Source organism: Anser anser, assembly GCF_964211835.1.
Source record: "Anser anser genome assembly, chromosome: 29".
NCBI lineage: Eukaryota > Metazoa > Chordata > Aves > Anseriformes > Anatidae > Anser > Anser anser.
Genome location: NC_139750.1, coordinates 1,268,583 through 1,278,824, shown reverse-complemented (window position 1 = coordinate 1,278,824; position 10,242 = coordinate 1,268,583). Strand labels below are relative to the sequence as shown.

Genomic DNA, 10,242 nt, shown 5'->3' with positions numbered 1-10,242 from the left:
TGCCCCTGCAGCTCTGGGCTCCCTTCCCCAGCCCTGGCTCTGCAGCACCAAACCCTGCTGGGAGCCCTCCCCTGCATGCTCTCACCGCCTCCTGAAGCTGCTGTTGCCCTCTGCCAGGCACTGCCCAGCCCAGCCCAACCCCTGCCCACCTCTCCCCACCTCCCTGCCCTCTCCCCAACACAGCCCAGCCCAGACCAGCCCAGCAGCCCAGACTGGGCTGGCCCCAGGGCAGTGCCCACCGCAGGCTGCTGCAGGGTTCTGGGCAGGGCCACCACAGTCCCAGCCCCTCGCAAGGCACCCCAGCTGCTGGGACAAGGGAGGCTCTGGGCCTCCCCAGCAGCCCCCAGACTGGGGCTAGCCATACCACAGGAAATGGAGGTCAGTGAAGCTGCAGACTGCCCCACCGAGTAGTGAGGGGCAGCCCCAAAGGCCACTTTATTCTAATGTGGCAGCTGGGCTCTTGGCCCTGAGCCCCTCCTCCATGCTGGAGTTGCTCCCCCTGCTGCAGAGGAGATGGGAAGAGACAGGCCCTGAGACCAGTGAATCTCTCATGCCTTCTTTATTGACTTTCTCTGCACAGGAAGATTGGTTCTTAAAGTACCGTAGACGACTGGGTCAAAACAAAAATCAACAGGTAGGAGGATAAGAAGAAACTTCTTTAAATAAAAATAATACTATCACATGTTGGAAAAAGTAATAATAAAGACAATTTCAAAATATTTTCCTAACATTTTGTGAGAAACCCTGTTACTACTGTTAACATGATGGGTATATTACTGATGCTGAAGAAGCATGTATGCAAATAATTTCCTTACTGCATTGTTCAGTTCCTGGTTCCTCATGCTATAGATGAGGGGGTTCACTGCTGGAGGCACCACCGAGTACAGAAATGACACCAGCAGGTCCATGGATGAGGAGGAGATAGAGGGTGGCTTCAGGTAGGCAAACATGACAGTGCTCACAAAGAGGGAGACCACGGCCAGGTGAGGGAGGCACATGGAAAAGGCTTTGTGCCGGCCCTGCTCAGAGGGCATCCTCAGCACAGCCTTGAAGATCTGCACGTAAGAAAGCACAATGAAAACAAAACAACCAAATGCTAAAGAAAGACTAAAGACGAGTAGCCCAACTTCCCTGAGGTAGGCATGTGAACAAGTGAGCTTGAGGATCTGGGGGATTTCACAGAAGAACTGGTCCACAGCATTGCCTTGGCAGAAGGGCAGGGAAAATGTATTGGCCGTGTGCAGGACAGCATTGAGAAAGCCACTGCCCCAGGCAGCTGCTGCCATCTGGGCACAAACTCTGCTGCCCAGGAGGCTCCCGTAGTGCAGGGGCTTGCAGATGGCAATGTAGCGGTCATAGGCCATGACAGTGAGGAGGAAATACTCTGCTCCAAGCAAGAAGAATAAAAAGAAGACCTGGGCAGCACATCCTTCATAGGAGATGGCCCTGATGTCCCAGAGGGAATTGGCCATGGCTTTGGGGACAGTGGTGGAGATGGAGCCCAGGTCGAGGAGGGCGAGGTTGAGGAGGAAGAAGTACATGGGGGTGTGGAGGCGGTGGTCACAGGCTACGGCTGTGAGGATGAGGCCGTTGCCCAGGAGGACAGCCAGGTAGATGCCCAGGAAGAGCCCGAAGTGCAGGAGCTGCAGCTCGCGTGTGTCTGTGAATGGCAGGAGGAGGAACTCGCTCACTGAGCTGATGTTGGGCATGGGGTCCTTTCCAAGGAGGAAAAAACATTAATAAAGTCAACATAACTGGGGAAAAAAAAAAAAAAAAAGCTTTAATAAACAAGAAGACATACCTGAGAAAAACTTGTTCCATTTCTCATATAACCCTCCTGAAAACAATTTTCCCCTTTCAGGCAGATATTTAGCAGGTTGCTTTCATGCGCTCTGCTTGATGCTGCCTGAGGGTGGCCCTGTGAGCAGGGATTCTGCTGTGGGCAATGCAGGAATCAGTCTTGCCCCACAGCCAGACGTAAAGAGGAACATAGGGTAATCTCAGATTCAATCACCTGATAATAAAGAACTTTTCCATATTGTTACTCATAATTCACCCAACAGCAGAGCAGGGCTGTGAGGATTTATATTTTTGTTTTCTGTCTAGCTGCCCACTCCATCCGGAGGACATTTTCTAAGGCATAAATCCTGGGCATTTCAAGTGAAACCTTGTGGATCCTCAGACACAAGGGGACGGAGCCTTCAGTGCAGTGTCCCTCAGAGAGGACAGCCATGGCTGGTCTCATTTGACCTGTGCTGGCAACACTTTGTGGTGCAGGACAATTGCACTCAGAGGTTCATAGAGGCACAGATTCATCGAATATCCTGACGTGGAAAGGACCCACAAGGATAACCAAATCCCACCCCTGAATCGGTACATGAACACCCAAAAACTGGTCCATATGCCTGAGGGGGTTGTCCAAATGTCTGTTGAATTCTGGCAGCCTCAGTGCTGTGACCACTTCCCTGTGGTGCCTGTTCCAGTGCCTACAAAACCGTGACAATGCTGGGAGTAAAGGAATCCAGGTTCAAAGGGCACATCTCCAGACCCCTCACCCTGTCCCTGTATCCCCCTACCAGCCAAGCACACTGAGGGCTCACTCCATGTGCATCTGAAAGCCCCATCCCCTGCCAGCCTGGAAACAAGAACAGCAGCAGCACGGCCAGGTGGAGAAGCCGGGAGGAAGGCCAGCGTGCTGCTGCCACAGAAGGCAAGGCCAAGGTGGGACAGACACTCAGCAGACCCTCCTGTGCTGCAGCTCTGCCTGCAGAGGAGGCAGCTCCTGCTGGGGACACCGGGGGCTTGAGGGCAGAGGCTCTGCTGGTGGGAGAGGAGATCAAGGGGTGTCCCAGGGAAGGTGCCTGCCCTGCAGGGGATGGCAGGGAGGTGCCTGAGCCCTCCCTTGCACAGCATTTCTGGCAGTAGCTCCCTCTCACCACCTGCCCATGTCCCTGCTGCGTGCCCATGTCCCTGCTGGGAGCTGGTTCTGTGTCCCCATTTCTCCTCTCTGTCCATACTCACAGACCCCATCCCTGCCTCCCCTCCACTGCAGGAATCTGAAAGCTACAGAATGCAGCCATACCCTTCAAGTAGCCCCTGCCTTGGTGTTCCTTTTGAACAAATCAGATCATAAATTCCATTCTCTGAAGCATCTTCCACTCTGTGCTGGAGTAACAGAGAGAACTATCCAGAAGATGATATCAGGCATCAGATATGCCAGCTGTAGGAGACCTCTCTGGGAACTGCATGTGCATTGCCCTCATGCCAGAGACTCACGGTGCCAACAGCCTGCAGATCTCTCCCTGTGCCACCTGCGGTCAGAGCCCCCAGCCCTGCTGCGCTGTGCAGGGGAGCTGCTCCTGGGCAGAGCTGTCTCTCTGCAGCGCTGCCCGCTTGCCAGGAGCTCCCCTTGGTCCCAGGAGCCCAGCCCAGCTCAGCAGCACAGCACCTCACCATAACATCACTCGTTGGGCTCCCTCGAGGTGTCCCCAAGGCCTCAGGGCTGACAGCTCCTGAAGGCAGCATGATCTCTCCTGGGGTGTGGTGTTTGAAGCAGACTGAAGTCATCACCAACTGCTCCTCTCTGAACATGGGAGAGACGCATTTTAGAAGTGTGATTTGTGCTGTTAGAGTCTGGTTGTCAAGCATGTTGTGCTTTAACCTGGCAGGCACCTCAGCACCACACAGCTCACCCTCACCCCCCAAAAGCTCACATGTTGAGATAAGGACAGTTTGATAGGACAGAAAAAGAAGAGAGAATAATGATGATGATGATGATAATATGTACAAAGCGAGGATGCACAATGCAATTGCTCACCACCGTGCTGAACGATGCCCAGCCCGTGCCTTTACAGTAACCCCCTTGACCATGGCCAGCCTGCATCAGGATCCAGTGTGCTGGTCTCTTATTTTTTTTTCAGTGCAAAATCATATTTCAGAAGTATTTGGTACATGTTCTTCCCTTTCTCAAGAACAGCCTGTGCTTTCTAACCCCACATAATGGTGCCATCAACGTACTGCTGGTGTTCAGGAGTTTCCCCCAGTTCCAGGGCGGTCTGAATCAGTCCATGGCAAATGGTAGGGCTGTGTTTCCACCCCTGAGGCAGTTGATTTCAGGTGGACTGGACTCCCCTCCAAATTAAAGCAAACTGTGGCCTGCATGCTGCTGGCAAAGGAATGGAGAAAAATGCTTTAGGGATATTAACTGTGGCATAGCAGTAGGCTGCCTTTGACTCCAGTTTGTATCGAACGGGGAGGGAGATATCATCAGGGATGCAGGGGATAAGGTACGGGATGACATGCCATCCCACTCACGCCAGCTGAACACCAGAGCCAGCAAACGATGCCCAGAGCCTAGAGAGGGAACAGAGCTTAACAGGAGAGCTAACGTCGGCCCACATGGAAGAGTTAAAGTTGCCCCATCCAGAAAGGCAAACGCATTGGGAGCCCAACTCAAACACCTCTATGTAAATGCACGCAGCATGGGGAATAAACAAGGGGAACTGGAGGTGTGTGTGCGGTTGCAGGGTTATGATCTCGTTGCAATGACTGAGACATGGCGGGACATCTCCCGTGACTGGAATCTGGCCATGGACGGCTTTGTGATTTTAGTGAGGACGGGCCAGGAAGGCGAGGTGGTGGAGTTGCTGTTTATGTCAGTGAGCAGCTGGAATGTATGCAGCTCTGCCTAGGGGGGAAGAAAGTGCAAGTCGAGAGCCTATGGGTGAGGATCAAAGGGCAGGCCAACAGGGGTGACAGTGTGGTGGGTGTTTACTACAGGCCACCGGATCAGGAAGAGGAGGTGGATGAGGCCTTCTACAGGCAGCTGCAAGTTGCCTCACGTTCTCAGGCCCTGCTTCTTATGGGGAACTTTAACCACCCAGATATTTGCTGGGGAGGCAACACAGCTCAGAACAAACGGTCCAGGAGGTTGCTGAAGACCATGGCAGATAACTTCTTGATGCAGGAAGAAAGTAAGCCAACAAGGAGAAGGGTGCTGCTGGACTTGGTGCTAACAAACAGAGATGGTCTAGTTTGAAACATGAAGGTTGAGGGCAGTCTCGGCAGCAGTGATCATGAGATGTTGGAGTTCAAGATCCTGCGAGGAAGAATCAGGGCAAAAGGAGGACTGCAACCCTGGATTTCAAGAGAGTTAACTTTGACCTCTTCGGAGACCTAATTGGAAGAATCCCCTGGGCCAGGGCCCGAGAGGGAAAGGGTGTCCAGGAGAGCTGGCTGATATATACAAGCACCACTTTCTCCAACCTCAGGGTTGGTTCATCCTTACAAGAAAGAAGTTGAGCAAGGGGGGCAGGAGAACTGCGTGGATGGGCAAGGAGCTCTTGGGAAAACTTAAACAGAAGAAGAAAATGTACATGATGTGGAAGAAGGAACAGACGACTTGGGTGGGATTTAGGAACATTATCAGAGAATGCAGGGATGAAATGAGAAAGGCCAAGGCCCAGTGAGAATTACATTTAGTGAGAGACGTCAAGGATAACAGAAAGGGCTTCTTCAAATACATCAGCAGCAAAAGGAAGACTGAGGAAAATGTGAGTGCTCAGATAAAGGAGGTGGGTACCTTGGTAATGGCGGAAACAGAGAAGGCGGAGTTACTGAATGCCTTTGTTGATTTGGTCTTCACTGCTAAGGCTAGAACCCAAGCACTACTGAGCCTGGAAACAAGAGGGAAAACCTGGAGGGAAGAAGACTTTCCCCAAGTTGAAGGGGATTGGCTTAGAAGTTATTTAGGCAAGCTAGACACCCAGAAATCTGTGGGTCCCAATGGGATGCACCTGAGGGTGCTGAGGGAACTGGCAGGCGTTATTGCTAAGCCACTCTCTATCATGTTCAAAATGTCTTGGAGGAGAGGAGAGGTGCCTGAGGACTGGAAGAAAGCCAACATTACTCCAGTCTTCAAGGAGGGCAAGAAGGAAGACCCAGGCAACTACAGGCCGGTCATCCCCACCTCCACCCCTGGAAAAGTGATAGAGCAGCTCATCCCTGAGGTCATCTCTAAGCACATGGAGGAAAAGAAGGCAATCAGAAGCAGTCACCATGGATTCATCAAGGGGAAGTTGTGTTTAACCCACCTGGTAGCCTTCTACGATGAGATGACTGGATGGGCGGATGGATGAGGGGAGAGCAGTGGATGTTGTCTACCTTGACTTCAGCAGGGCTTTTGACACTGTCTCCCATAATATCCTCCTGGGCAAGCTCCGGAACTGTGGGATCCATGAGTGCACAGTGGGGTGGATCAAGAACTGGCTGGATGGCAGAGCTCTGTGTTGTGCTCAACGGTGTTGAGTCTAGTTGGAGGTCTGTGGCTCGTGGTGTCTCCCAGGGGTCAGTACTGGGTCCAGTGCCATCCAACTTATTCATCAGTGATCTAGATGAAGGGACGGAGTGCACCCTAAGCAAGTTTGTGGATAATACAAAGCTTGTCAAGGTGGCTGACACATCAGAGGCCTGTGCGGCCACTCACAAGGACCTGGACAGGCTGGAGAGTTGGGCAGAGAGGAACCTCATGAGGTTCAACCAGGGCAAGTGCAGGGTTCTGCACCTGGGGAGGAACAACCCCGGGCACCAGTACAGGTTGGGGGCTGACCTGCTGGAGTGCAGCTCTGCAGAGGGGGACCTGGGAGTCGTGGTGGAGAAGTTAGCCATGAGCCAGCAATGTGCCCTTGTGGCCAAGAAGGCCAATGGGATCCTAGCCTGCATCAGGAGTGTGGACAGCAGTTTGAAAGAGGTGATCCTCCCCTTCTGCTCAGCCCTGGTGAGGCCACACGGGGAGTACTGTGTCCAGTTCTGGGCTCCCCAGTACAAGAGGGACATAGAACTTCTAGAGAGGGTCCAGCATAGAGCCACAAAGATGATTAAGGTATTGGAGCATCTGTCCTGTGAGGAAAGACTAAGCAAGCTGGGTCTGTTTAGCCTAGAGAAGAGGAGATTGAGAGGGGATATTATCAACCTTTATAAATACTTGAGGGGACAATGTGAAGTGGATGGAGCCAAACTCTTCTCAGTGGTGGTGAGTGATAGGACAAGGGGTAATGTGTATAAATTGAATGACAGGAGATTTCATTGTCATATGAGGAAGAACTCCTTTACAGTTTGGGTGACAGAGCACTGGAACAGACTGCCCAGAGAGGCTGTGGAGTCTCCTTCTTTGGAGATATTCAAAATCCACCTGGATGCGACCCTGTGTAACATGCTTTAGGTGAGCCTGCATGAGTAGGGGGGTTGGACTAGATGATCTCTGGAGGGCCCTTCCAACCACAACCATTCTGTGATTCTGTGAAATAAATAAAAAGATGTTGTGTTGTTGTTCTTCTTGGTGTGTAAGAAGTCTTCATTTTCAGAATTTTGTAGCTTGTCTAGAAGATTTATGATTGTTTTCATAAGTCTGGGACATGTCCCAGCAAGATGAGGAAGTTCCCTCTATGCAAATATAAATTTATATAGATATTTCCAAAAATGCATGTCCTCCCAATAACACAAATGGAGGTATTATATCCCCCAAACATATTTAACTTGGCATATTTCACATCTACATTTCATATTTAAACGGATTTGGGAGCAATAAAGTTTTGAGAGGTTGAATAGATCCTGCCTTTACTTCTTTGCCATTGGGCTACAGCTGCTAGCAGTTCCCTCATATCATCTCTGTTTATGACCCAGAGAAATCTAACACCATAAATGTCACTCAAATGTCACTCTGGCACTTCCAATGTCACCAGGGGTCTGCATCTGAACATCTCCCTCCTTCCTTACACCTCGATTACATGTGCTGGGAGCTGAGACACGCAGCAGACATGCAGATGTCTGGTTTGTGCCCACCTGCACAAAGGCAAGAGGAATCTCAACTCCTGTGGGCTTGTGTGAGGCATAGGAGAGGCAGCTAAGACCCCTTCTAGCCTCTGGACTGCAAACAAAGAATGAGATGCCTTGGTTGACTCAGACGAAAAACTTCCCTCATCAGGGGAAGGCAGATCCCTCCCTGTCCTTGTGTGAGTGTTCTGCCTAAAACCAGGACATGGAAAGGTGATTCTTGGACATCATACTTTTTTCTGATATGAGGAACAACAGTGCTGGAAATGAGTTTTCTTCCCCAGTGGAGGGAAGGAACATCAGTGATTGCTTCAGCCTGTTTCAAACTCGATTCCCCTGGAGGCCCAGGGACTTGTCAAGAGCTCCCTGTGCTGCTGAGCTGGGCCAGGCTCATGGGCCCAAGGGGAGCTCCTGGCAAGCGGGCAGCGCTGCAGAGAGACAGCTCTGCCCAGGAGCAGCTCCTCTGCACAGCACAGCAGGGCTGGGGGCACTGCCTGCAGGGGACAAGGGCGGCTGAGGGAAGGGAGGGAGATGTTAAAGGCAGTGTGGAGGGGGGCTGCTGAGAGCTCACAGCAGGAGAAATCTTCCCAGCCCTGAACAGGGTAAGTCCCTGGCTGCAGGACAAGGCAGCTGTTGTTCCTGGTGCCATCTCCAGATTTGTTGGCAAATCCCACAGCCTATGGGTTATTTCAGGGGGACTCTCAATAGTTCCTCTACTGCAGAAGAGTATACAAGCTCTAGAGCAGGGATTACCTGCCCAAACTGTCAGAGGGACAGGACATGAGGGTTCCTTCTTACAGGGCTGGCTGCAGGCTGTGCAGCTGGGGTGCAGGCAGGGGTTCCCAGGGCTGTGGTGCAGAGCAGGGTCCCTGCTGTGCCCCAGGGGCTGTGTGCTGGGGCAGGGCCTCTGCCGCCTGCCAGGCTCAGCACCCAACCTGCCTGGGGAGCTTCCCAGGGAGATGCAGGGAGAAGCTGTGGGTGGAAGGAGCCCTCCTGGCAGGGCAGGGCAGGGAAGGGCAGTGCAGATTCCTGCTGGTGCCCAGAGGCTGGTACCTGTTGCAGCCTGCTCACAGCTTCACAGCACTCCCGTAACATGTCAGAAGGGAATCTTCAAGAGGAAGGTCACAGAAAGGGATTCTTGAAGTGAGTTGTTCTGTGCTTTGAGTTTTCTCATGCAAATGCTCCTGAAAAGTACCCTGGGACCAGAGGTCTTCAGGGCAGAGCTGAGCGTATAATGTGTCGGACTGGGTCTGTGAGCACTGGCAGAGAGGAGATGATCCCAGGCAGCAGAGACCTGGCAGGGATGGAAAGGGAACTGCTGCCCGAAACACCACGGGAGGGGGGAGTTAAGTCACCCCCTGCCCTGCCTGCAGTGCAGGCACCTTCTCTGCAGCAACCCCCTGCTCTCCTCTGCCACCCAGAAAATCTTCTGCCCTCAAGGCCGGTGGGTTTCAGAACTAGTGGCAGACCAACAGCACGGAGGAGAAATGCCCCAGTGCCATCTGTCTGTCCTTGTCCTGCCTCCCTTGGCAGGAACACTGGGACAGTTCACCATATTTCCCCATCTGTCCTTGCCGTCTTTGTCCCAGCTAAACCCTGTGGGGTCTGGGCCCTGCAGTGTGTGGGGCTGGCAATGAGCTGGCCCTCCCTGCAGGACACCCCATCTTCAGGACATCTCTCTCTTTCCCTGGGTCGTCCTGCTGGGCTGCAGGCTGCCGTCCACAAGGGCACAGCTCCCCCAAGGCAGCTTTGCTATCTAGGAGCCCGATGCAGAAGACAGCTCACTGCTAAGGTGATGGAAATGCTGCTGGATGGTGTCTGTGGGCATCTGCAAGGAGCCCTCTGTGTCTTTGGCTGGGAGGGGAGAGCTGAGGTCCTCCTCAAGTACACCGACATGGGGCGGGGAGTTGTTGATTCGCACTTTCAGACTGGATTCGTCTGCTCTCAGCAGTGTCCAGGTTCTCCTCAGGGGAACATCTGGGTGTAATCATCCTCCCATCCTCAAAGAGCTGCCAGCACAGGGCACCTGAGCCTGGGACTGATGGACAGACTGGCTGTCCACCCTCGGCACTAAGAGACAGTCCCTTTGCCTCTCAGGACCCACAAGATTTCACTTTGATCACAGCAGATAGAGTTATTTATTTATTTATTATTTATTTATTTATTTATTTATCCATAAAAGGACTCCTCATGTGTGGTGGGGCCACTAGAATAAGTTCAACAAAACAAAATTCTCACAGCTCTGCTCTGCAGTCAGGTTAACCAGGAGCAGCAATGTTGAAACAATCTTCATTATAACAAGTGGATTAATTGAGGATCCCCCTGTGTTGCTATTTACCATTTGCTGTAGGGCAGGATTTGCTCTTCTGGAATCCAGAGCAGAGTCCTTGCTGTACTGTCAGTCTCAGCTTT

At 52.3% G+C, this 10,242-nt stretch overlaps 1 protein-coding gene across 1 annotated transcript in view; it reads right to left on the bottom strand.

Moving 5' to 3' along the window:
- Window positions 1-639: 639 nt before the first annotated feature.
- Window positions 640-10,242, bottom strand: part of LOC310887884 (olfactory receptor 14C36-like) — a 50,351-nt gene continuing 40,748 nt past the window's right edge. The window contains exon 2 of the mRNA XM_083814060.1: window positions 640-1,415. Coding sequence (XP_083670186.1) covers window positions 774-1,415 — 642 coding nt within the window. The 3' untranslated portion in view covers window positions 640-773. The remainder of the gene's footprint in view (window positions 1,416-10,242) is intronic.